We start from the raw sequence: 22842 nt of genomic DNA on the forward strand, positions 1-22842 counted from the left end.
ACTAGGTACCAATTTTTGGGCGTAATGAGGGTGCTAATCCTTCCTCATGCGTAACCGACTCCCGGACCCGTTTTTCTAAAATTCATAGACCAAAGTCGTTTTTAGGTGACCCAATCACACCTTAATAAAAGATTGGTGGCGACTCCCAATTTTCATTTTTTAAAGTCGACAACCTTAAAATTTTTTATTTTTCAAAAATGGTTTCGACAATGCCAATTTGATTTTTTGGCATTATAATTACAATTACAAAAAAGAGCTTCCGGATTTTCATTCTTTTGTGCCTTCAAATAAAATTGAATGAAAAGATTAAGAAGTTTCGAACGTCCTATTCCATATTTGTTTCAGCGGCCCACTGATTTTCCTTCCTTTTGCCACGTTTCTCTTAAAGGATTGAAGGGAGATGGTGCATCAAGCTGTTCGTAAGGGCCAACTTGATTCTCTTCTCCAAAGATCCTAGATGGGAGAACCTAGATCTGACCAACCACCTATTGTACCTCTTCTATGTTCTTGACAGCCCATCTTTATTTCAGTAGTCCTTTAGTGACATGTTTTAGTCCTCTTCCCATTACTTAGAAAAAAAACAATTTAGGGAAAGTAGATAATATTTTTGGTAAAGTAATTAATTGTATGTCTATGTATTTAGTATATTTTAACCTATAAATAAGATTTTTGCACACAAAATTAGTATTCAATTTTTTTTATATATTACTGTTTTACTTTGTACATTTCATTTTTCCAATTATGCATTTTTTCAATGAATATATTGATTTTCTTTCAATTTTTTGAAAAATTATTAATGATTTTATTATGTATTATGATATTCATTTAATTTTTTCAATTTTCAATTCTTATTTTCATTTTCCTTCTTTCTAATATAGATTTTACTTTTATTTACTTTTCAAGTTACTTTTGAACCGATAATTGAGTCTTAACTTGATTAGTATGGGTATTGTTGCCACTGCAAGATATGGATTTTAGTGTGCTAAAACATATTACATATCCTTCTGTTTATATGTTGGGGAGAAGCTATGAGTAGTTTTAGGCATTATGTTAAAAAGAGCATATATGATCAGAACCTATAATGAGATTGATCAAAAAAAATTTGTATGATGTATATAAAAAAATGAGTGTTAAAGATTATCACTCATACAAATTTTTATACAATAAAATCCTTATATAACAAAAAAATCTCATTATATTCTCAATTTTTGTTTACTATATTATGTTTTATTTCCATTTATATTATAGATTTATTAATATGATACCATAAGTATATATTTTGTAAAATATTGTCAATTAAAAAGTAGAAAAAATTTGAGAGAGACATTATAATATAAATGGTATTACAAATATACAAAGGTCATAAATAAATAAAAATTGTATACAAATTTTCAATTAAATTAAGTTAAAAGGTGTTTAAATGATTTTTATAAATAGTTTACATAAAAATAAATATGTTATAAATCATAATTAAATTTAAATTTCCTTAGAAATTTTATTACATATTTATTTTAATTTTTATTAATTGTGCGTATATGTTTAAAATTTGTTTATAACATATTAAAAAAGTTAAATTAAATAAACATATTTAAAATAGACTTTAATTCTAATTTTACTAATATCTAAAAATATAATTAATATTATGTTTAAAACGAAAAATAAAAATCATATTGTATTTATTGAACACATAATTTTTTTAGAAAATGTCTGTTTAATTAAAAATTTAGAAACAGAATTTTAAATTATTAAACAGAAACTCTTAATTAATTAAAATTAATATAATATATTTTAATTATTAATTAAAATAGTATATATCTAAAATATATTACAATTAATTAAGGAAATAATATAATATATACATACATCCCAATTTCTTAATTTTCATATTAAATATTGATATGGGAACAAGACTAATATGTACGGATTATATTATATTTCCTTCAACCAAAAAAGCCCATGTGATGTGATGCAGACCCTAATCTCCCTTGTTAAGTCAAGACGGCTAATTTAACAACAAAGTAAAAATAATCACCACAAATCAATAATTTAATAAGAGCTACATCTAATGAAAGAAAGAAAAAAAAAAGAAGTATTATATTCATATATCTGCTCATGGTTCTGATGGAATTCAGGTTGGGTCGGTGTAAAATTTTAAGTTCGTTTTTAGATTCGATTTGGTTTAAAAAATGGGTTTAAAATTCTGTTTAAGTCTGACCCAAATTAAAAATGTTAAATCTGAGTCCGTCCTGATCTGTCTGTATTAATTTCTTTTAGATTATTTTTATAATATATCAAATATACTAAAAACATTAAATTAATATTTCTTAACAAATTGAAAATACATTAAAAAAATCTTTATACTTAAATAATACTAAAATAGTTGTAACTTAGCAAACAAATATTTCTAAAATAACAGCAAAACAATTGATTTGGGCCGGACTGAAATCAGATTAAAAAATCTTACTCGAGACTTGACCTATTTACAAAACCATCTTATTTTGTGTTCAAATCTTTACACTTTTCGAATCAACTGCATAATAAGTTGTATTCATATCTATGGAATTGCTTGTAAATGTCCGAATCTAAATCTTAATATAAATGGTCAATGCAATATCAGTTTAGCATTGCCGGCAAGATTCTCAAAAGTTGGCACTAGATTTAAATGCGTGATGTAAATTACAATATCTAGATATATAAAATTACGTACGTGTAGAAATTAATGATACTAATGTTTGCAATCAAAGTTATAATCATCTTTTCATGAGATATTATATAAATGGGTGTAAAATTAGGTGATTGATTCTGATTTCTGTTGGCGTTAATTTTCATATAAAACGTGAATTCTATTTAAGGATTAATGAGAGAATATGGATAATTATAGATATTGTATAAAAATGTATTAAACTATTTCTTATTATTAGTTTTAATATCACATGTATTGCATGTGATTTTACGTATTATTTATTGTAAAATGATATTATTCTAATTATTGAACATAATTAAAACATTACAATTATAAAAGAAATTGAAACCATAAAATTTATGGAAAATGTGAAATTCTACCATTTTAAAATTTTTAACTACTAATTTAATGAAAATTTCTAAATCTTGAATGCTGATAAATTAGTAAGCTTTAGTTTTATAACATTAAAAATTTAATTTACAAATAACTTAAAATTGAATAATTTTAAAATGTAATAAAAGTATAATTTAATGTAAATACAAAATATAATTTCATCTTTAATAAATTATTTTAAAATTTTACTAATATATAATTTTATTCTAATGTGAATACAATAATATAAAAACAATCAAATGTATTTTAATCATTTAAAAGTATTCTACAAGCTCATTTTCTATTTACAACTAAGTATTATATATTACTTTTCAATTAGTGAAGAGATAATTTAACTATAACTTTTTCCAAGTTTAAGGGTTGGAAATATCTAGAAAGGAAATTCTAGATTAAGACTATCTCCTCAGATTTTGTTGTCAAAACATGGTTGTCACGAATAAAGCCTTAACGAATAATGAGCAATAACAACTCAATAATTAAGGGATCATTTTCATGACATTGCATGTCATTCATACACGTCTAGTTAGGAGCATTTGATTCATTCTGATCATGACATCTAAATCACTAGGCATAATTAGGTTCCTAAAGTGAATTATACAGGTCATGTTCCCCAGAGAACAAACCGGTGATAGCAGCCTTATCTCCCCGAGCAATAGTGGAGTAGGTCAAAGATAGCAGATCTTTTCTTCCTATGTTGGTAGCAAAGCAGATCGAAGATAACAAATCTTGTCTTCCTGTATTGGCAGCGAAGTAGATCAAAGATAGTAGATCTTGTCTTCCTATGTTGGTAGCGAAGTAGATCAAAGATAACAGATCTTGTCTTCCTATATTGGTAGCGAAGTAGATCGAATATCTTGTCTTCCTATATTGGTAGCGAAGTAGATCGAAGATAACAGATCTTGTCTTCCTGTATTGGCAGCGAAGTAGATCAAAGGTAGCAGATATTGTCTTCCTATATTGGTAGCGAAGTAGATCGAAGATAGCAGAACTTGTCTTCCTGTATTGGCAGCGAAGTAGATCAAAGATAGCAGATCTTGTCTTCCTATATTGGTAGCAAAGTAGATCGAAGATAACAGATCTTGTCTTCCTGTATTGGCAGCGTAGTAGATAGCAGATCTTGTCTTCCTGTATTGGCAGCGAAGTAGATCAAAGATAACAGATCTTGTCTTCCTGTATTGGCAGCGAAGTAGATCAAAGATAGCAGACCTTGTCTTCCTATATCGGCAGTGAAATAGATTGAAGATACAAGTCTTATCTCCCCAAAATAGCAGTGGAGCAGACAAAAGTAACCAGTCCTATCTCCTTGAAGTTGCAATGGAGTGGATTAAAACCACAGATCTCATCTCTCTAAAGTTGCAGTAGAGCAGATCGCATCAGATTTATCTTTAAGTTGCAGCAGAACAAGTTGAAGCTATAAGTCTTATCTCCTTGAAGTGGCAGTGGAGCGAATTAAAGATAGCAAATTTTGTTCTTTTGAGAAGCTACAACGTACGAATCCTATTTCCCTGACATTGCAGTGGAGTGGATTGAAGCACCAGTTCTATACCTCTGAGGATGTAGTGGGTAGAACGAGGCTTCTTGAAGAAGAGAAGCACTGAAGAAGTCGAGGCTCAGCAAGACCGGGCATAATTGGGTTTTTTTAGTCTTTGCTTCATTCTTGTTACACAACAATGAGCAAAGAGGGGCAGCTGTAACAGACCCAATTAGCCCAGGCCTGTACAAACCAAAAAATAAACTGGTGGTCACAGTCTAGTTTTTACAAGCCCAATAGCAGGCCCAACACCCAACTACAAACCCTAGCCCAACAAAACTAAAATTAAGAAACCCTAAACAGTCTCCCTAGACTCTAGCCGCCGCACGTCTTGGGACCGGCCTCCTCCACGCGCGCCGTATCCCCCACGTTCACCTACAAAACGGACTCAAGGAGTCCAATGGAGAGAAAACAGTGAAAAATAACAAAAAAGGGGAAATATGTAAAAAGGGGAGACAAAAAAATACAGAGACAGATACTAAAATACAGAGAAAAAGATTAAAGAGAGATACAAAAATTTTCTTTGAATATAAAGGTGATTTTTTTCCGTTTTGCTTTATTTGGTGTTCGCCATTCTTTTAGATTATTCGTTTTGTTTTTTTTTTCCCCAAAATATAAAGAAAGGAGGAAAAGAAACTTACCTTTTTTGCCGGAGTCATTGAATTGATGTCGTCTCCGTCGCAATCGGAGCGTTGGCACAAGATGGAACGGCGGCTCAAGGGTTAAAAGAAAAAACCCTAAACTGAGCAGGGCAGTTTTTTAGGGAAAAAATGAAATAAAATGTGTTCTTAAATTTTTTTTACTTAGCTAAAGAGCAAAACGACGCCATTTGAAAGCCCAGATCCGCGCGTCGACCCGACCCGCAACCAAGGTCCGCGCGTTCTGGCCTAAATGGTCAATTTGCGCAGTTGGGCCCTCCCTTTTGCGACACGTTTTAATCAAACCCGTTGCCTTTTTTTTAATTTGGCCCAAATATTTTACCCGTGTGACGTTTTAATCCCTGTTGCTGTGCAGCGTTTTGGGGAGACAGATTATTTTCAATTTGGCCCCTTATATAATGCGCGCGTTGCAAATTAGTCATCCGTTTTGTTTTAATTTCATTTATTGGTTATTTAGGTTTTTTTCCTTTTTGCAATTTGTTTTTTTAAAAAATAATTTAATAATATTATTATTATCTATTATTATTAACGCAAGTACTATTTTTTTATAACAGTTTATTTAAATTTTTTATATGTAATTTTATTCTACCATGTATTATTATTTTAGTTTTTTTTATCAAGTATTATTATTTAATTTTATAATATATTTTTATTTTATTTTATTTGATCCTTTTAAAAAAATCTAATATAATACTTTTAATGATTTTTATTTTCATAAATACACTTCTTTCTTATGCTGTAAAGGATTAATATGATAGCAATTTTTGTATAATATTATTTTTATATACACATGGGTTTTTTTTATAGTAACTGTAGGACCCAATTTATGCCCGGGCGCAAAATGAAACAACTTATGTACAACGGGCCCGAAACGGCCCAAATTCTTAAAACCCTAAACGACCCATTGGGGCCCAAAAACTAAGCAAGCACCAGGGAACCCTAGGGGTGTGCATAATTCGGGTAAAACCGAAAAAATTCGGTTAACCGATCGAATTCGGTTAATTGGTCGGTTAACCGAATTTTTTTCGGTCGGGGGTCGGTTAATTTTTTTTATGATTTTTCGGTTAACGGTTAATTCGGTTCGAAACTGGTCGGTTAATCAAAATTTTCGTTAAACGAAAAAATTAATAAATAAAATTATCCAACCCATTTCAAACTCAATTACCCAACCCAATTACCCAACCCAATAAAACTAAAACTAAAGTTTACCCAATTACCCAATCCAATAAAACTAAAACTAAAAGACAACCCAATTTACTAAAGTCTAAAACCCAATTTACTTTAATAATTTATAAATTTTTAAATTTTAAAATAAAAATAAAAATTCGGTTATTCGGTATTTTTCGTAATTCAGTTAATTCGTTAATTCGGTTAATTCGGTAATTCGGTAATTCGGGTAATTTTAACCAAAATAAAAATACATAATGTTCGGTTAATTCGGTTAACTGACCTTATTAATCGAAAAAATTTCGGTTCGGTTAATTTTTTTTTAAAAAAAATCGGTTCGGTTAACGGTTAAAATTTTTGGAAGGTCGGTTAATTCGGTTATAGTAATTTCGGGTCGGTTAACCGAATGAACACCCCTAGGGAACCCTAGAGTTCCCTCCCCTCTCGCGCCGTTCCCCCCTTTCGGGCCACCAGAGGTGCTTCGTCCCGAGGTCTGCCTCCCCTTTGCACCGAAATGGCAAGGTCACCTCTGTTGACCTTGCCTAACCCTGCAAAACAAAGCAAAAATAGAGGACAGAACGTAGAGAAAAAAACGAATCTTTGTAATCGGCTATAAAGCTTGAGGAAAAATGTAATCTTTACACAACAAGAGAAATACAACAGAGAACAAAAATCAATCAAGAAAAAAATCCAAGGTTGATATTTTTATTTCAAACTTCTGCTTCTTTTTTTAGATTTTATTTTTTCCTTTTTTCGGGTACTATTATAGGAATAAAAAAACGAAAAGAGGTTGAAACGTACCTAAGATCGGGTCGTGTGCCGCTGTCGGAGACCCCCTCCATTCGTTTAGGCCACGAAAACCCTTCAAGGGTTCGTTCGGGTCGCAACCAAAAAGACAAAGGTCGAAAGGCCATTCTGTTTCCCTTCCGTTTCAGTTTTCGGAATACCCAAATCGGGTCTATTACTTTTTTAAAAAAAGGGAGAAAATGGATCTAAAAAAAAGAAAATTTAGGTTTTGGCCTTTAGGCACGGCGGCGCTACGACGGAGTGTGGCACAGCCAACGCGCGAGCCCGCCGGCATCATAGGCCGGGCCTGGAAGCCTAGAGAGAAGGGGGAGAGTTCGATTTTTTTTTCAGAAATGGGGCTGAAATGGGGGTAAAAAAATATTTTAGTTTAAATAGTAAAAATAAAACGGCGCCGTTTTGGCCCTTAAGATCTGCGCATGACCCGACCCGCTCCAGGGGATCCGCACGTTTCTGACGAATGGGCTATTTGCGCCCTCGGTCCCTTTCATTTTTGTTTTGCTTTGATTTGATCCTTCTGCTTGTTTCTTTGTTATTTAATTTGGTCCCGTAAATTTGCTGCATGTTCCAATTAAGTCCGCGCATAAATGCTGCGCTTCAGGGCTTGGGCCTATTGCCTGATCAGTCCCTCGCTTTTGCAGCGCATTTTATTTTGGTCCCTGGGATCCATTTTCTGATTATTTACACTCTAGACCCCATGTTTTGTTTCTAAATTCAATTTAGTCGATTTTGTTTGATTGTTTTAATTATTTTATATTAATAAATTGGAGTTTATCATGATTATTATTTGTTTTACTATCGTTATATGCATTTATATTAACTAGTTTAAATATCAAAGACATTTATCTTTATATTAATATTACTATATTTGTATTGATGTTATTTATATTCTTCCTATCTTTCAAACTTTGTTATATATGTGTAATATATCCATATACATAGTTTTTTCTTTATATATATATATACATATAAGTCGTACAAATACATGCATACATATTTATCCTTGGTTTTATGCTTCTAAAATACATATGTACATACATACATTTTCACGATATATACACTTATATGCCTTTTTATAACTTATTTATATATACATAGAAGCTCGTATATATTTTTATTTATTTTGTAATTTGTACCCATATCTATATATATATATACATACATTTTGTTTTTATGAATATACATATATACATACTTCTTTTTCATATATTTTTATGATATATATATATGTGTGTGTACATACATGTATATCTTTTATATTTTCATAATTTTTGTTCATCTTCTTTATTGTTGTTATTATTTATTTATTCACGTGTTTATTTTTTTTTGAAAGGGACATTTTAATTCTATTCTTTTATTTATTTGATATTATGTGATTGATTCGTCTCTTATACTTATTTATTTCGTTTTGATGATTGTTGTATTATTCATGCTTAGCTTGTCTTATTCATTTCCGTTTTGTTATGCCTACTAACACCATACATCAAAAAGAAACTTTCAAAATAAGGCAATATTTCGCATTTGGAAACTCGAGAAAACGTGCCCTAACGTGCTGGGTTTCGATTTCTCGTTCAACCAAATAGTCAAATATCCTTTTTAACTTTCAAAATAAAGCAATATTTCGCATTTGAAAATTCGAGAAAACATGCCCTAACGTGTTGGGTTTCGATTACTCGTTTGACCAAATAGTTGAATATCCTTTCAAAATTTCAAAACGAGGCAATGTTTTGCGTTTGGAAATTCGAGAGAACGTGCCCTAATGTGCTGGGTTTCGATTTCTCGTTCGACTAAATAGCCAAATATCCTCTTAAATTTCAATCTATGTCGTTCAAATTTTCAAGGATCGTACTTTAAAACTCTTCAAAGTTTTCAATCTTCGACATTAAGAAATTAACTAATCAACTAGGTACCAATTTTTGGGCGTTACGAGGGTGCTAATCCTTCCTCGTACGTAACCGACTCCCGAACTCATATTTTGAATTTCGTGGACCAAAATCGTTGTTTTAATAAAATTAAATCTTTTATAAAAAAAAAGAAACAACCACTTTTTAAGGTGATCCGATCACACCTTATCAAAAAAGATTGGTGGCGACTCCCTTTTTTGTTTTCATTTTTAAAATCCAAGTCGACCCCGTTTTTACAAAAAATGGTGTCAACAGTAACTATACATTTTCTTTTAAATACGTTTTTATTTTTAATAAAAATCCATTTTATATAATACGAACTTTAAGCCCCCATTTTATTATATGTTTGGTTCATCTAAACTTTTATAGCTTTGTATATGCATTTTTTCTTTTAAAAAAGGTTTTCAAGTATTATTCAGTTAAGATCAATGTATATATGTATATTATTTTGAATCTCCTTTTGTGAATGTCTTTTCTTAAGTATTAATTTGTTTAATGCCTTGGATTCTAGTACATTAGCCTTTGAATGTTTGCATAGTATATGATGTGTGGCAATTGTTATGTATATGTATACCTTGATTGGCACTTTAGCATTTATGTACTATTTTATCTTGGATATGCACTATTATGCCATTACACACTTATTTCTCATTATTGTATTGTGAGCCAAATTTTAATGTATGAGATTATTTTTTTTTATGTCAAGCTAATCAATTAAATACGTTTTGAGTCGGTTTTATAATACGTTTTGAAGTTTTGAGAAATCGTACCCTAATTTACGGGGTCTCGATTTTCTTGTTAATTCGAAAGGTCCTTTTTATTTTCGAAAATATATGTTTTTAATAAAATCAAAGGCAAGCTAGATGTCTTATTTGGAACTCTGAGAAATCGTACTCTAACTTACGGGGTTTCGATTTTCTCGTTGAACTAAAACGGCTAAATATTTTAAGGTCGTTAAATTTCAATAAAGTTTTAAAGGTTAGCTTATTCTTGAGAATCTAAATGTTGTATCCTAACTTACGGGGTACGACATTTTGTTGTCTCGAGGTGGGAAAACCTTTTACCCTCGATCAAATTTATTCAAATGTTTTTCTAAAAAATTTATGGTATTAATCAAAGGGGAATTTTTCTTTTTAAAGAAAAATCTTGGATTCTCATTATTCGACTATAAGACATCTGTTAATTAATTAGGTACCAATTTTGGGCGTTATGAGGTTGCTAACCCTTCCTCATATCCATTGTTTTAATTTGTAGACCAAATTTGTTTTTAGGTAATCCGATCACACCTTGATAAAGGATCGGTGGCGACTCCATTTTCATTTTCAAAGTCGACTTCCCTTTTTTTTAAAATTAAAGGTGGTTTCGACAATTCTAATGTGAATACAATAATATAAAAAACAATCAAATGTATTTTAATCATTTAAAATATTCTACAAGCTCATTTTCTTTTACTATTTACAACTATAAGTATTATATATTACTTTTCAATTAGTGAAGAGATAATTTAACTATAACTTTTTAAGGAATAATTTAACTATAAATTATATATAATCTCATTTTAAGAAAGTTCTTTTAATAAAATCAATATTTTATTTATAATTTATTTAATTTTATTAAAATTAAAATTATTATAAAATGTGATAATTTTTATAAATAATAAAAATTAAATTGATGGCATCAATTATATAATAAACAACAAAGGCTATATTATTCAATTAAATTTGGTTTCCTAACTTGTGCTTATTTTATTATTATTACGAGAAAGGATTGTATGAAATAGGGGCGTCACGTCATCCTGTATCCCTTCTTAATTATTTAATGATATTTCAATAATTTTTTTTCATGTCATTAATACATAATTTTAGCAATTTTTAAACCTGAACCTTGAACATTGAATCATGAATCTCAAACCCTAAATCATCAACCATGAACCCTAAACCTTGAACAAAACCTTTTGGTTTAGAGTTCAGAGTTCGAAGTTCACGGTCTTAGATTTGAAGTTCAGAATTCTAAATTAAATTAATAATATAAAAAATTACTAAAATATTATTAAATAATTAAAAAAGGACGAAATGTCTTTATTTCATAGAATACTTTACTATTATTATTATCGTATATTAAGAACCTCCTTAGCCCCTTGTCGGTAAATTAGGATTAAACAAACTGAGATGCCAACATTTCAAGCAACCATAACACTTTCAAGACGCTTTTATTTGGTATTTTACTAACTTTTTATTTTATTTTATAATTGCCTATTTTCTTTTTATATTATGTTATAAATGATGACTATTGGTATTTTTATAAAATTTTAAACTATCTATACATAAATTCTTTCAAGATTTTATTATTACAACACAACGAAATCAACAGAAGTGAAACTCTGTTGGCGGCTATTCATATTTTGGTTGGGTTCACCCATCAGGTTGAGCTCCACACGCCAAGGAAACCATAGCCGACGTTTTGACCTTTGATAATATATACAGCCAAAAGCAACCCCATCCTGTTTTAATTGTCATGTTCATCCTCATAACAAAAACTACTCTTCCTTCCTTCCCTCTTCATCATACATTCTTCTATATATCGATATGGTAACGGTCTATTTTAGTGTATCGCTTGAGTTTATCGTTATTGTTTTAAAATATTTTATATATGTATATACAAAGTATTTACAAATACGAAATAATGAGGTTAAATAAATCTTAAACATAAAATACTCATCAAAAATAAAATTTTGTTGAAGTAATAAAGAAAAATTTTAAAAATGTTAGCTGTATGGTCCAAATCTCATCATATATAAATTTTAAGATAAAAAATATTTATCAATCATATAAAATATTCTTTAATAAACTTCGTAAATGCAATTCATCATTAAACAAACTCAAAATAGACAAGCAAAAGAAATATTCAATAAATTAAACAAATACTATGTATATAAAAATTCATAATTCAACAAATTCAAAATAAATACTAAAAATTTTAAATCTAAATTTAATATATATTTCGAATGGTACAGGAGAAATCAACCGGTATACATCAGTACAATCGATCGGTACTGATTAGAATTTGCACCGGAACGAAACCTAAAATTTATTGTTCCTGTTTACCATCGGATTGGAGCGTTTCGACCGGTAGAAGCAGTACCGGAACAGTACCACCCCCTCTCTGTATATGTAGGTTTAATTTGCATTTTTAATATCCCTATTATTAAATTGATAAGCAATTATTTTATACTGTTTAATATGGTAGTTAAAACAGTACTGCCATGTACATTTACTAATTAACAAGAAGTAGTCACATTTTGAGAAATACAAAGGGATTATGGTTGCTCCATCTCTTTACTCTATTTTATACTCTATACCAGCTGGAGAAATATGCCTGTATTTTGGCCCACAATGAATATAATTATATATGCATAGACAAAGACAGCATATCGTGTGGAAGTAGGTCGATATCTTCTCCAACCTGTTTTCACAAATCCAGGAGACCTACCCCAAGTTTTTTAGGGTTAAAAAGGTTGTCATCTTCTGACTCGGAAGAAATTTATTATGAGATTCATCTAAACGATGCATGCAAATTTAACAAGTCTTCACAAACTCAAATCTCAAGAAGTGTTACACAAAATATAAAAAAAAGAGGGAATTTAATGACAATATATATTCCAAATTGATTGCAAGTTTTCAACTTCACATGGGGAGGATCAGGATCAGGACCAGCATGAGACAGCATATGCTATTTGTCTCCCTTGCACACCTTCCTATTCTTATACAAATACAGTACAATGCAATACAAGCTTTTAAGGTCATTCCTTCTTCCATGGCGCTTGCACTAACAATTATGAAGAGAAGCTTAGTCAAACTCCAATTAGCATATTAATTACCTGCACGTGTGATGGTTAATGATAGATCTCGTCCACCGTCTCCTGGTGGAAAATACACCTCTTAGCTATACTCACTGATCTTCTCTAGCAAGCTAGGTCTAGGTGGATTGTGTTGACCATTTTTGTTGCCATTTGCTGGCAAGCATGCTTCTTATTTCAACAATTAATGGGTTGACATTTTCAGTGCACTTTAATCTCGGGAGAGGAAATAAACAACACATGGCTGCTTGGAAGACGAAGCTGCTAATCTGTATTAATTACTAGAAATTTGTCTCTCAGCCAAAGGTATTGCTCATAGCCATGGAAATTACAAGGGAAGATAGAACAAAATTACTACTCAATTGGTTCAAAGTACATAAAAAGAAATGAAAACTTGAAATCTGATTCTGATAGCGATAGTGTAATTCGGATGGGATCAATCAAGGCCGTAAGATCCCAAGTTTTCATTTCTTTTTCTGCGGGGTATTTCTCCATCGATATATGAAAAATGGGAAATCAAACTAAAACAGTATTGTCCTTAGCTTTCCACTCTATAACTAATAATAACATTATTATTATTATCAATGGGGTTGTAGAATTAATTGAAGAATGGAACATTATCACTAGAAATGGAGCTATAGCCGGTTGCACTAGTTGCCGACGTGTAGAGAGAAGATGCGGAAGATGAGGAAGAGGTTGAGACAACAATAGAAGGTGGAGGTGGAAGAGGGGAAGATGAAGCAGCAACTGAAACCGCCCCACCAGAAACTAAAGTAGCGTGAGTGTGAGTGTGAGGATGAGTAGAAGGGAGGATGTTACTATTAGTAACTTCTCTAATCTTGTATTTCAGTATCTCAGCTCTTATCGCGTTCAATTCCGCTTGCAAATTCTGCATTTGTTGCTGCAAAGTTACGATGGCACCCATGCACCCGTATACCGGATCTCTTAGCCTCAAGTTTGCCTCATAAACCAGACTGTTTGCCGCATCGGCTCTTTGGCTCTCTGGCACCTCCTGCAAATATTCTATGTATATAAGAAAGGGAACTTGGGGAAAGCAAAAAAAAAGAAAAGGAGAGAGTTGGGGTGTTACCATTAACATCTTGGAGACGTTGCTTGCACCAAAAACTTTGTGAACAGCAGCAAATTTGTGGGGTTCATGTGGGGAAAAATAAGGAGAGAAAGGACACTCTTCAGCACACCTTCTTCTCAAGAGCTTACATGCTGCACAAGGTGTGATGGTATTCAAGGTTCCAGGCGGACCCAACAGATGTCTCCTCCCCATTTCACCAACTGCATCTGTCTTGATCTTCTTCCCTATTTCATCCAATCTCTCCCTGACAGATTAACAACAAATACAACAACTTTTGAATACTCCATACATGTATTCTATTTAGTTACAAGCCTCTGGAACCACTAATATCACACACATAAGTATCTATGAGTAATAAGCTAAAAGATGTGATGATTTGGGTTTTCATTCATGATTGAATTAATTTGGGAAAGAAGTTTACCTGTCTCTGGACATTCAAGCATGCTAGTGGAGTTGTCTGGATGAAAGGAGGTGAGTGGTTGGATTGTGAAGGAGAGTAAAAGAAGCATGAAAATGAGGGAAAAGAGTGCTTTAAAGGCAAGGTAATCCAGGGAGGAGGGATATACTTAATTAGCCAAGGTCAATGCTTTTTTTTTTCTTAAGAGAAGAGAAACAAACAGATAAAAATTCCACGGAGAGAGAAAAAAGAAACGGGAGAAGATTGTGGGTTTTATATTTTTCAACTTGATTATATTATACTATGGTTGAAAGATTAGGTTAAGACTTAATTCCATGGCAATAAAAAAAATATTTTTTATTAAAATAATTTAAATTCGGATTACTCGTAAAAAAAATCAACATGAATATAATTTAAATATAACTATAATAGAAAGAGAGTTTGATCTAAGAATAATTATTTTCACCCAACTAATTGAATGGCGAGGTTATTTTACACAACACAAGCTATAACCATTTTTGATTTTGTGTAACAATTTGATTTTCAGTCGTATTGAAAATGGTAGTTTTGGAGTCTCATTTTTCAATGATCGAGTCAGTAAATTTCGGTCCGGTAGTTTTATTGAACGGTTAATAATTAAGGCATAATGATTAAATCGTAAAAAAAACATAAAAGTTAATTGTTATTGATTTTTATTAGGTAAAAGGCTTAATTAAGATTTTTTTTTTTCAAAGTTTTAAATGGCAATTTAGTCACTTTTAAGTTAGTGGGACGGTTGGTAATTGTTTTTATGTTAAAATATGTGTTAAGATTTAATTAAAAAGAAAATAAAAATATGTTAAAACATGAGAAAACATATCATCTTCATCATTTTTTCTTTCTTTTACCCGTTTCCACCATTGTCAAGGAGCTAGGGATTTGGCCAAACTCTTCTCCATTTCATGTGAGTGATTTTGAAATTCGTTTTTCATAAATTTTATGTTTTTAAAATTGTTGTAGCTTAATTAGCTAATCCGAGTATTAAATTGTAAAACTGTTAGAGTTTTGAAATGTTTTCATTGATGAATTTTTATGTTAAATAGTTTGGTTGTTAGCTTAGATTTGATTATGGACTAAATTGTAAAACGAAATTTGTTAGTTTTGAGTTTAAGGATTAAAATGTAATAATGCCAAAAGTGACATGAAATTTTTGTAATTTTTATTCTAGAGGGTTATAGAAGGATGCAATTGAAAACAATTTGAAAAACGAAACTTAAATGTGAAAGTTATAGTTGTTTCGATTCTAGGGATTAAATTGAATAAAATGAAAATTTTAGAGAAATTATGAAAATGCAATTAAGCTGTCATATGCATAGAATTAGAGATCTTAATGTAATTGGAACTGATAAATTAAAATGAATTATCGTATAGATCAAGTTTTGAACCAACTAGTAGATAATCAAGAACAAGGAAAAATTACATATTAGTCCCGACAAGTCAATCATTATTATTTTTATCTAGTAAGTTAATAGGGTATTATGTACTTATATGTATTAATTGTGGTTGAATTGTGAATTTATAGTGTTTGAATGTATGTTACAATGTTTACAAGTTAGCATAAAAGGTGAGAAATGGACTTAATTGTAAAGTTTCGCGTATGTTATAATTATAATTCATGTGGAATGTTGAATGGATATGATATAGTTTTGTCATATGATTTGATTCATGGAAATGCTACAGCAACGTAAATGTTTTGAATTCTGTATAAATGTCCGTTTGAACTTAGTAAACGATAAAGATATGATTGGCATGTCGATAAGGCTAGTTGCGCACTTGTACGGGATTGCACTTCGGTGCCTCTGTATAGCACTATGATGCTCTCTGGTGTGGTGTAGATACCCTAGTACCCGAACCTTTTTGCTAATGTTCATCAAGCTAATTTGATTAAGTAGAAGTGATGAATGATTTGAATGCATGTATTGGACTTGAGTGAATGGACTAAATTGAATGAAATGCTAAATTGAAAAGTTTTGCTATTTATGGACTCACCTATCTCTTGTGAATTAAAATGCCAAGTTTTAAAATGTCTTGTAAATTAACTGTATTTGTGTATTTTTTGTGTTCTAAGGTAAGTTACTGCATATTTTATCTATGAACTTGTTAAGCATATGAAATGTTTACTCTGTTTCGTTTTCTGTCTTCTGTAGTTGATATTTTATGGTACGTGTCTATCAAATCATCCCCAAAGCTCACACTATCCAGTACTCGATTCGATAGTCCTTTCGTTTTGGACCTGATTATATGACGTGTATAGGAAATGTCATGTATATGTGTGAACCTTGAGATATGTTATTTTGAATCAAATATGTGACTTGGATTTGGAATGAATTTATGTCATATCTATATATGTAATGGTTGGTTATTTCTATAGCTATGAAAGTAGTATTCATTTAACAAAGTGATATAAGAATGCTTGAATACATGATTCTTGGGTATATGCCTTATTATGCTTAGATGTTATCTTGAATGGTGTTAGTTTTGTTCCTTGAATTGTACTTAACTTTAATGGTAAATGTGTTGTGTAATAAGATGTGAACTTTGGCATTTTGTTAAGCAGTGGTTGAAGCATAAACGGTATATTTGATTGATTTTTGGTTAAAATTGGAATGTGGTAAGTGAATGGTAAGCTATGTTTGAGTATTTAATGGATACATAAGTTGTTAAGCTAGTAAAGTGTTCATTTTATATGGGATAGCTTGATTGGTCTTGTGGTTGGTTAAATGGATATGTTGGTATGCATTTTAGTTGGTTTTGTGCAAGTTTGAATGGCCATATATGCATTATTTGAGCATATGGTTTGGCTTGACACAAAGTACGTACCAAATGGTCTTATTTTACAAAAATCAGAGTCCTCGTTGCAACGTCGGCCAACAGCCTGTGAAGTCCCAATGTCAAGTGGGTTGGTGTCGTGACATGACTCACTATTTGGCTCGTCACGACTTGGAGTCCTGTAACAGCCCAATTTTGACCCTAATCGGAATAGTGGTTTCGGGACCACAAATTCGAGTCTATAAAAAAATATAAAATATAAAATATTTTAATATTATTTTGTGTGTTTATGATGTGTGAATTTACATGTGTGAAAGTTTCATGAAATAATTTTATTGTTTTTGTGCTTAATTTGAGAAAATGACTTAATCGCGTAAAATAAAAATTTGATGGTTAAATATGAAAGTGCCTAATTTTTGTCGTCTTTATAATTTGGAGGTTTTATGTTGTAATTTAGCCAATAGTAAATGTAGTGGACGGCATGATGATTTATATATATATAGTTTTTATATATATTAAATGTAAAAGTAAAATAATAATATTATAATATAATGCTAATAAAATAAAACATAAAATAAATGAATCATGCATTATTTCATCCATAGCCGAAACATCAAAAGAAAAAGTAAGAAAAGAAGAAAGCTACGTTCGGCCATTTTGTCCTTTGATTTAGGTATGTGTTTTGTTCGGTTTTTGATAATTTTTACGTTTTTGAGATCGTTGCTTTGAATACTTCAAAACCCATGTCTTAATTTTGTGAATTGTTGATGATTTTGAAATGTTCCATTGATGAATGTTTGAGTTTCATGATGTTAGTTGATGAAATATGAAATATAAGTGTTAGATTAACATGTTTTGTCTTTGAATTTTTGGTGAATTTGAGTAATTAGGGCTAAATTGAGAAAATGATTTTTTCAAGGACTATAATGTGAAATAAATAAAATGCATGAGCTTGTATAGACACTAGGAATATTCGGCCCTTAAGGAGTGTAGTCAAAATTTGTGTATTTTGTGTTTTGAGCAAAAAGGATTAAATTGTAAAAAGTGTGAAATGTTAGGGGCAAAATTGTAATTTTTCCATTTATATGTTCTTAGACTAAATTGAATGAAAATATGTTTAAATGAGATTTATTTGAATATGTTTAGATCAAGAAACCAAGAAATCGGATTTAGATCGGGGGAAATCGAAAGTAGTTTAGTAGCCGATCTATTAGTCGACGACATCCGAGGTAAGTTATTAAGCATATATATAATTGTATCGTTTTAAAATCAGCTTAGTATCTAAGTAATTATGCTGAATTGAATGGTATATATATATACATGTAGTGATAAAATTATTGAAATAAGATGTATTGAGTTGTTGACTTTCGACACTAAGTGTGCGATTTTAATTGTAAAGCACTAAGTGTGCGAGTTTAATTGTAAAGCACTAAGTGTGCGAGTTTAATGGCAAAGCACTAAGTGTGCGAGTTTAATGGCAAAGCACTAAGTGTGCGAGTTTGATTATTAAGCACTAAGTGTGCGAACTTATTAAATATTTTCGAATAACTATTAGTATTGAGTATTTGTCTTATTGAGAAATCATGATTATTAAAATGAGTAAATACTTGGAATTCCTGAGTAGTAACCATTATGGTTGTATTTAAGGTTAAGCTTTGTAGATATTAAACCTATGTGGTGATTATATTTGGAATCATATATATATAATATGATTCTTTATATTACATGATGAGGAAATGCATAATGTATATGGTCTTGTGTTTAAATTTGAAGAAATGTTTATGGTTGTGTAATTATATTGATTTTAGTTAAATCATAGTAATAAGTGAATAATTATCTTATGATATGGTAAGCTAAAGGTAAGATGATTTAGTAGTATGAATTGGTTGAATATTATTTGAGATATCGGTTTAAATAATAGAGTTTAATTGCTTATAACTTACTAAGCTAAATTAGCTTACAATGTGTTGGATAATTGTTTTGATGTATAGATTTTGGTGATCGCTACGTGTTTGGGGATCGTCAGCTAAGTTCGTCACACTATCGATAATTTCTTTTGGTATTTTGCTAAATCGTTCTCAAATATATGACATGTATAGCATAGTTAAAATATTGATTTTGGAACCAATGTGTATATGTATTTAAAAGCCATGCGAAAATGACTTATCTCTTTTGGTTTGAATTCGGTATTAATGCATATGCTTTAATGGTCCAAAATGTGGTATATGTTCATGTAATTTTTATGCTTAAATGCTGTCCAATTTGTTGTATTTATGCTGCCCAAATTGTTGTATATATGCTGTCCAATTTTGATGTAAAAATGCTGCTCAATTTGGTATATATATGCTGCCCAAATTGTTGCACATATGCTGTCAAATTTTTATGCTAAAATGCTGTCCAATTTGTTGTATTTATGCTGCCCAAATTGGTGCATATATGCTGTCAAATTTTTATGCTAAAATGCTGTCCAATTTGTTGTATTTATGCTGCCCAAATTGTTGCATATATGCTGTCCAATTTTTATGCTTAAATGCTGCCCAAATTGTTGTATTTATGCTGTCCAATTTTTGGTGTGAAAATGCTGTCTAGTTTGGTATATGAATGCTGTCCAAATTGATGTAAAAAGGTTGTCCAAACAGGGTAGATTACCTATGTTGTAATATGTAGTATAGTTAGTAAATTGAAATGAAATATGTGTACAAATAAATGTTTGGGTATATGCTTGATTTATGATATATAATCATATATGTTTGGAAATGTTTTAAGAATTGGAATGATATTAAATTTTGATTAGGTAAATGATAATGATATGGTTGAATTTTTGAAACACGGTAGTATATGAAATTTGATTAATGATGCATGTTGATTTTAATTGGTTATGTGATTATATATATATATATGGAATGAAATTTTGTGGTTGAGTTGGTATAATTTATGAAAAAAAAAATTCCGAGTTGGGTTTTTGACCGGTAATGTCTTGTAACTCAAACCCGACGACGGACACGGGTCGGGGTGTTACAAGTCCAAATTTTCCAAACTTTACGATTTGATTCTAATTCATGCCCAGATCATCGATAGAGCTTCCGTAAACTCGATTTAGTCTCGATTTCTATTTGAATGACATCATATGATCACGATTGAGATTCAAATGATTATTGCATGATTATTTTAATGTTTTTAGTTTTGATTATAGTAGTAACATCTCATAGCTCGGTCCGACGACCGGACCGGGTAAGGGATGTTACATTAGGCTACCTAGTTTTTATATTTATTTTTGTAGTTAAAGTTTCTAATCTATTAAAGTGTGTTTGGGTGAGGGATTTTTAGAAAAGATTTTATTTGTATTAAAACTTCTAAAATTCTAAGAATGAATTTACTTATTTAGTTAAATATATTGATGAATTACAAAATTTTTGAGTAATTTATAAAGGAAATTTAGTTGCTCAATTTCCTTTTTCAAAATTCATCATAATTATCTTTTATTAATTACATATTTTTTCTTTTTTTTTGTTATCATCAATCTTTTATCTTCAATGATTTTTAACTAAAATAATAAAATTTAATTAATTATAAAATATTTTAATTATTGTTATATTAAATTATAAATCATTATATTCTAATATAATTATATGTTAAACATGATTTATTTTTAAGTTTTTTAGTTTACAAGTACAATCACATCACAATTACAAAAAATACATCCAAATAATTATAACCAAAATCAATCATTATAAAGCACGACTGATAACCATAATATAATCAAAGCTAGACAAGAATATAGACTAAGAATCCACACATGATTTGTATAGACTGAGACTTGAACATGGGATCTTAAAGTTTTTAGGGCCTTAACTTTGCCATTAAGTTAAAGACATCATTGCTATAAAGTTATTTTTTTTTTGAACAATCTCATTATATGTTCTGATCATATATGCTATTTTTCACACAATGCCTAAAATTACTCATAGCCCCTCTTCAACCCATAAATAGGAGGATAATGCGCTTTAGCGCACTCGAATTCACGTCCTCCTATATTGACCACAACTATTATCCGTGATCATTATATTTGATTTATGTTTTACTTTTTAATTTTTTAAATTATTTTTATGAGAATACATGTTAACAATTTTATTTTAATTTAATTGTATATATTAACTTTGAGATGATTCTTTTTATTTTTTTTATTTTTATGTTTTATATTTTAAACAATTTCTTTTTCATTAGAACGTTCTAATAATGATAACTAGTTAATTTTACATGAAAACAATTTAATGTAATCATAATAAAGTTAATATATAACTTAATTAAATAGAAATTTAAATACTTAATTTTAGTTAAAGTCAAATTTAATTTTTATGAAAACGTCAAATATATAATTTTATAACATTTCATTATGTAATTAAATTTTATTATTATATAATTAAAACTAGAAAAAAATAAACAAAATAGAAAATACATAAATAAATAATAAGAGTATAATTTTTATTTTATTTTAAAATTTGCATGGTAAATAGATGTCAAGAAATTTATAAAATTTACTTCAAACTGGAGAAGCTAAGTGAGCATTTTTGAAACTACAAGTGTCTTTTACCTTAAGATTATTACTTTATGGATTTTTTTTTTAATAAAAAGTGAAATTTATTTAATATGAGTGAACAGTAAACAAGCAAAGTAGCCAGCCAAGAGCAAACAACAACTTAACAATGCTGATAAGCACGACAGGAAAACAAACATACAGATGCCAAAGCACAAGCACCAAACTCGAACTGCTAGCAGCATATAAAAACCAGTGGATTACGCCTGAAAACCCCTGCTTTAAACATAGCTTGCACAGTAGATACAATACTTTTCGTATTTTGAGGACTCTTGCTTGAATTTCTGGACCAATTAACGACTTCGTTGCAGTCACTTTCAATGATTAAATCATAAAAACCCTTCCATCTCGTACCAAAAAGAAAGAAGGAAACATAAGACAAGCTTACTTCACAGCTAAAATTTCCGGAAGTATGGGACTCGCGTGCCTTTGAGAAAGACATTAGGATAGAACCGTTGTCACAATATGCCCTCAATGCCTACAGGTTCAGGGTTCCAACGCGCAGAACCATCAACACTGAACTTTAGGCCTCATAGAGGAGGCTTCCAGCTAATTATCAGCCTCAATTTCTTCCTTTTAATCACACTAAATAACCTTGGGTCACGATAAATGTCCTCGAAGGAGAACTTGGTTTCAGGCCATTTTTCAACATTCGTAATTTCGCAGTACCGATGAGTTGTCTAACATTAGCAACTTTTCCGTTGAAAATGATATCGTTTCTGTGGAGCCATAACCACCGAGACTCGACGAAGAATGACATCTTCCATAAGCCATCACAAGAGAGAAGAGGGGAGGCCTGCTGCCATGTAACAAAAGGGTTCCACCGGAAAGACGCATGATACATTCCACAATTCGCATGTGTTGCCATACCTGCCAGGAGAAGTCGCATCCAAAAAACCAAATGTTGGACAGATTCAGGCTCTTTGCTACATAAACATTATAGAATTTGATACTCA

At 30.4% G+C, this 22842-nt stretch overlaps 1 protein-coding gene and 1 long non-coding RNA gene across 2 annotated transcripts; one reads left to right on the forward strand and one right to left on the reverse strand.

Annotated features, from left to right (window-relative positions):
• Positions 1-12764: 12764 nt before the first annotated feature.
• LOC105789056 (LOB domain-containing protein 15) lies at positions 12765-14710 on the reverse strand. The gene is made up of 3 exons (XM_012616263.2): positions 14509-14710; positions 14088-14331; positions 12765-14009 (listed from the first exon to the last, which is right to left on the reverse strand). Exons 1-3 carry the CDS (start codon positions 14520-14522, stop codon positions 13596-13598), a joined length of 672 nt encoding a protein of 223 aa, XP_012471717.1. The 5' UTR covers positions 14523-14710; the 3' UTR covers positions 12765-13595.
• Positions 14711-17877: 3167 nt separating this feature from the next.
• LOC105789896 (uncharacterized) lies at positions 17878-19632 on the forward strand. The gene is made up of 3 exons (XR_001132368.2): positions 17878-17965; positions 18439-18521; positions 19284-19632. It is a non-coding gene; the product is annotated as an uncharacterized LOC105789896 (long non-coding RNA).
• Positions 19633-22842: the final 3210 nt, after the last annotated feature.

The sequence above is a fragment of the Gossypium raimondii genome, chromosome 2, assembly GCF_025698545.1.
Source record: "Gossypium raimondii isolate GPD5lz chromosome 2, ASM2569854v1, whole genome shotgun sequence".
NCBI lineage: Eukaryota > Viridiplantae > Streptophyta > Magnoliopsida > Malvales > Malvaceae > Gossypium > Gossypium raimondii.